The sequence below is a fragment of the Hipposideros armiger genome, unplaced genomic scaffold, assembly GCF_001890085.2.
Source record: "Hipposideros armiger isolate ML-2016 unplaced genomic scaffold, ASM189008v1 scaffold_185, whole genome shotgun sequence".
Classification (NCBI taxonomy): domain Eukaryota; kingdom Metazoa; phylum Chordata; class Mammalia; order Chiroptera; family Hipposideridae; genus Hipposideros; species Hipposideros armiger.
In genome coordinates, this window is record NW_017731535.1 from 39,253 (window position 1) to 44,942 (window position 5,690).

The 5,690-nt window shown below is 43.2% G+C and overlaps 1 protein-coding gene across 1 annotated transcript in view; it reads right to left on the reverse strand.

Annotated features, from left to right (window-relative positions):
• Positions 1-5,690, reverse strand: part of CSMD1 (CUB and Sushi multiple domains 1) — a 1,699,370-nt gene that overhangs the window by 39,039 nt on the left and 1,654,641 nt on the right. The window contains exons 54-55 of the mRNA XM_019652695.1: positions 4,060-4,236; positions 3,277-3,456 (exon numbers count right to left, since the gene is read on the reverse strand). Coding sequence (XP_019508240.1) covers positions 3,277-3,456; positions 4,060-4,236 — 357 coding nt within the window. The remainder of the gene's footprint in view (positions 1-3,276; positions 3,457-4,059; positions 4,237-5,690) is intronic.

The following is a 5,690-nucleotide window of genomic DNA, read 5'->3' on the forward strand; positions in this document are numbered from 1 at the left end:
TCCAAATCTAGCCTTAAGAATAAAGATACATAGTTCTTAAAACATCGCAGACAGACCACAAAATGTATGTGGCATGTAAAAGCCACTCAATGGGAGTTTAGAGAATTTCCTATCAGATTATGTCGAAAAATACACTTATTCCCAGTTGGATTAGATCTCATTTGACAAGTATAAAGCACACATTCCCATGTTTCTACAGCTGTGCCCATGACAGACATAACTAATCAATCATAACCCTCTTCCCTGATGAATCTGGGTTTGAACTTACAGTCTTTTCTAAAACAGAACTTTCAGCAGTTTCTTGATTGGCATTTGAGATGAGACATATTTACTAACACTGAAGCAGATGATAGTTAACATTTTCTAAAGTTCAAAAGTTGTATGGTGGCTGTGATATATATTAAAATTTCATATTGCAAAAAAACAAACAGGATATTAGGCTATTCAAGACAATTATTCATTAAACAAAGATTGAATTCATCATTTATATAACAGGTACTATGTAGGTGTGCTAATGGAAAGCCTGAAATAGAAAAACAACATGTACTGATCCAATTTATAATTTAGCAAACCAACAAAGACACCTATGTTACTGACATTATTATTTATTCTAATCATATCTGCTATTAAAATCTATGTAACAATTTTCCAAAGTCACCTGTGAAAGACTAACGCTAAAATGAAACAAGTTATTGGTGAAACCTATTGAAGTTTAGTCAAATATATCATCAGTGAAAGGATGCCCATCAATCACAGTAACACCACCCTAATTATTAGAAAGTCCCTTCAATATTGTGTTCTGTACAGTCAAATTCATGGTTAACGTTTTTTTTTGGTTTTTTGGTTTTTTTTTCTTTCCAGACAGGAACACTTTCCCTGACGGTTATGCCCATGAAGATGAAGATTAGAAGGCAGCCTCCCCATATCTGTCTGTTTTATACACCTGCCACAATATCAGCAGATATAAGGGGGTGATACTAAAGCAAAACAAGAGATCAAATTTAGGGTCACTGGAAGGGAAGCAACACTTTTTAAACTTACAAGTTAAAGTTTCTTTTTAAATACATCTTTTCTTGTTAAGTACTTCTGGTTAATGTGACTCTTTTTGGGGAAAATCATTGTTTTACTTGATGTATGATGAAATAGCTTTATGCTTTTTTTGAACACACTTTATTGTTTACAGTGCTGTTCACTCAGCATGCTATATTGGGAAGATTGCTGTTACATGGAGTTAAGTAGCTTTGGGTCTGACTCTGCTCATACGATAAAGTAACTGTGCTGTCGGTGCAAGCCCTCTGTGTGTTGTGTGCTTACTGAATGATGTGTGTAATAAAGACAATGGCTTCCAGCTGTTGTAAGATGAAACACACTATGTGCAAAATGCCTAGTAAGCAATCTGGCCTGTTAGTAACAGCAAAGGCAAACAAACATGGTAGCTGATGTGCTGTTATTGTCATTATCATCCTTACTGTCACATGTCCATTACCTGGATACAGGGCAGGTGTCGTCATTTCATGGGATTGAGGATTAACAGTTGCCTAACGGAACTAGAAGCGATTGTGTAGCTATACTTAAGCAACTTCATGAGATATGCTGATCTGAGACGTGAAATTGGTAACCCTCTGATTAAAAGACGAGGCAGCTGACAAAAGAAAGATTTACAAGGAATGGAAATACAGTAGGTGTACAAATGATCTGGTGTTTAAAAACGTTAAAATGCTTTTTCTTTTGTGATTCATGAACAATTCCTTCTTTTCACAATTTGTTGAAATGTCCCATCAGGATCAAATGTTTCTAATAGATTCAGAGAAGGTAACTTCGTCAAGTGGGAGAGGATCTTGGTTGGGGTATTGAATATATGGTCATGGCAAACTTTTGTGGAAATGACAAAAGTCACCGGTAACCCCCGTTTTCTATAGAGAATGATANTTCTATCCATCTATCCATCTATTCAACAGCTGCTTCTTAGAATCTGTATTTGAGGGTTCGGGGAGAGCTGCTCTAGACGGAGGGACTGGGACGTGAAAAGGCTCCAGGTGGGCAAAGTGATGACGTGGTTCAACAGAGGAGATAAGGAGGCTGACCGGGAGGAGAACCGGTCAGGGGGAGAGTCGGCAGTCTGGTCTGGGCCCAGGTTGGCCACGGGGTTAATTATTACTTATTAACGCAATGGCTAGAAGGAGGGACAAAGGTCTACAAAAGCATACATGACGTCCCAGAGACCAGGCCATTGTACTGAGCTGTCATCAATGTGCTCAAGTGACCAAATGCTCCTGACACGACTTAGCGAGTTTCGTTAAGCGTCTAGTTAGTGCCTGCTGTGTGCAGACAGGAGGAAAGGAAGCCCCTGTGTCCTCACGCTAGTGGGAGGTAAAGCGCAGTGGTCCAGAGCCTGCCCCTCTCAGACACAGCCACACGGCTGAGCCGAGGTCTCATCAGGCCTCAGACAGGCCCTGTCTACCCGAGGCCCACTGGACGTGGCACCGGGGCCAGTAAGGCCTCCCCAGGTCCCAGCTCATGACCCCTACAGCACGTGCCCTGTCCCTGGCCTCACGGGAGGCAGCGTGTTTCCATGTTTGCTCACTGACACTGTCAAGCCCCACCTGTCCTGTTCCCCGCCTGCCCCGCTCTGGCCTGTGGACAGAAAGCCGGCCCGCTCCCCCTGGTACAGCGTTCCCCCAGCCCGCTCCCTTGTCACTCTAGTGGTCCATCCCCCGCACCCGTCCCTCCTACTCCGCTCTAGCCACTCAGCTGGCCGCAGCCTGCCCCGCTCTTCCTGGTAAGCCCAATTGCACACGTCATAAACCTTTCCACACGGTGTCTGTATTTGCGTAGCATCTTCAGTCTCAGCATCACAGCGCCGCCAATGTTCTCTGTCATTCTCCACTGACCAGCTGCTCTGTCTAGCCTGACTCTATAACTTCCTGCAATTACAGCCATCATGCCTGCCGCAAGCCCTAATGTAGCCGGGGTTGCCATGGTCACCAAGACAGCAGAGCCCCGGGATTCGAAACACAGCCTTAGAGGTGGCATGACTGTCCTTTGAATCTTGACCTCCCCCACTCCTGATCTGACCCCGAACCATTTACGAAGGCTCCCTGTGAGTCAGTTTGTGCATCTAGAAAACTGAGATTACGGGATTCAGAAAATGAAGGGACTTAGAGTTTACAAGCATTCCTAGCACACAGCACTACAGAGATGCTTGCAAAGTGAAACGGAACGTTATTCAATAGACTTCTGTACGTACGGATGAACCGAAAATGAGGTGCCACCAACCTTTGCAGACGGGCTTGCTGTGGTTCCATGTGCTGTCCTTGGTACAGCGGATCGTGGGGGACGTGATGGGGTCCATGAGGTAGCCGGGGTCACACTGATAGCTCACAGTCTTATTGAAGGTGAAGTCTGTCCCAAACTGGATACCGTTGGCCAGTGTGCCTGGATCTCCACAGCTTATAACTAACGAGCGGGAACAAAGAAAAAAGCATTAGAGAAGCACAAAATCATCCTGAGATGAATTAGCCATGGCTTCTGTTCAGCTTACTCTCCTCAATTCTAAGTGATTAACCCGTGAATTATTCTGGCTGTACGGTTCTGACAGTTTACTGACCGGCTGTCGGGATGCTGTGTGTTTAGAATCGCTTATTTCTCTCCCGACGGTGGGTACCTGTGTAGATGCTGGCTGCATCCTCAGCTAGGCCCTAATGGGGCACGGCTGTCACCACACCGCACAGTTAAGGACAGGGACATGGGCGGCAGTCAGAGACAATACACCTTTCCTATTTCCATGCTGACTAAGCTGTCCACACAGAGAATAAACCCTGACTGTTTTTGGCCTCCGTTTTACAATGTCTGGCCCAACTGGCCATTTAGAGTGGTTTCAGCTGTATAAATAAGAAAGTGAAGAAAAATCTAAAAGTATCTAAAAAAAGAGTCAAAACGTCACACGATGCATGTCTTTCTTTCTCTAGGTATTAAAACACTTTCAGAAATAAATGTCTTTCTCTCAGTCATGCAGCTCTCATGGGGCCGTCCTGGGCCGACGCGCGGCGTGGGGCTGACCTGTGCAGTCGGGGGCCGTGCCCGTCCACGTGCCGTTGGCTGTGCAGTGCCGAGTCATCAGCCCTGATGTCTTGTAGCCCTCCCAGCAGGCGTAGATGACCGAGCTGGAGAAGAGAATGCCTTCGCTACTGACAATCATGCCGTTGGTGGGTGTGCCCGGGTTTCCACAGGACACAGCTGTAGGGGACCCCAAACAATGACAGAGTGACCCATCACTAACATTGCAACTAGTAATACATTGATGTCACTGATGACATAGTTTTAAAAACACACAGGATACATTGCTGNATTTTGTACTTACAGAAAAACATGATACAATAAAAATGAAATACCTCATATCCTCTTGAGCTATTTTGTATTCCAAAGGCTGGAGTACCAGGGTCTGGGCAGGTGTTATGGGCAGGATCTGAAATTCACAATAAAAAAATTAAAAAAAAAGCACCAGATGTGGTTATTACAACATTTCTAACATTTTTACTAAAAGCTCTTACCTAACTGAGAAAATTGTATTTTGACAAATGTGCAAGATGCTTTGCATGAAAGTTAAATATTAAAGTAAATTATTATTTTCATCTTCTTTTCAGAAATCTTTTTTAGATATTAATCTTTGGGGCTGTATCACTCTAAATTGCTGTATACAAGAATCTTATTTTCTGTATCGGAATAAGCACATTCTTTTCATTCTCTGGTTTAACTTTTCTCTACTGATGTATTATGTTGGTTGATTAATAATACACTAGCTTCAATAATCATCTATGACCCTCTGGTTTTCTTAAGGATTCAATTAATGGCCATCTCCTTTGGTCATACATTACACTGTTCAATTTTCTTGAATTAATTGTCCTCAAAACTGAGGAAATATATCTAATGCTTCAAACTTGAAGTATATGGTAGACCAACAGTGATATTTTGCCCCCAAATGTAGGACTTGAATAATCAAGAAGCACTGCAGCTTTATTATTGGGTTGTTGGAAAAGTCATGAAGTATTTTTTCTATGCTTTTCGTTGCAAAAATGCGTCATGATTTTTCTGACAACCCAATATTTAACTCTCTTCAGCTTCTGGTGAGAAAACCAAACAGATAACTTAAAAATATATATATTTTCAAGAGAGACTAACCTTTGGGGGGAGGGGGGCGTTTTTAGTGTAGAGATAGCTACCACATAGTACAAGTATACATCAAATGGCAGTGAACATTTTTATAATTAGAAAAGGCCATGCTTCGATTAAATTATCTCCAATGGTGTCTTTATATTTAAGTACGTATCACCCAATTTCTTAGAAAACCACCAAGTCTACAAATCATTTGTGTTCGCCACCGACACGCAGAACGCCCACCCTCCCGCTCAGCTCTGCTCGGCGAACAGACCGACCCACAGCGACAGTTCTGTCTACAGCAGGAGGTGAGACCGCTGTGAGTGGAGAGTTAGGGACTCTCATTTCTGTGCCATTAACGCTGCTGACAAATGAAACTCCTATCGGAACCCTGTCTACGAGACAGAGATTTAATCTAAAAAATGAGGGGTTGGGGTCGTGTAGGAAATTGCGTCCTACTTGTAGGTTTCATTCGCGTGCTCTAAGGTCACTAGAGTGTGAGTGACCAATGTGACTTTCTACCATTGCTCACAGCA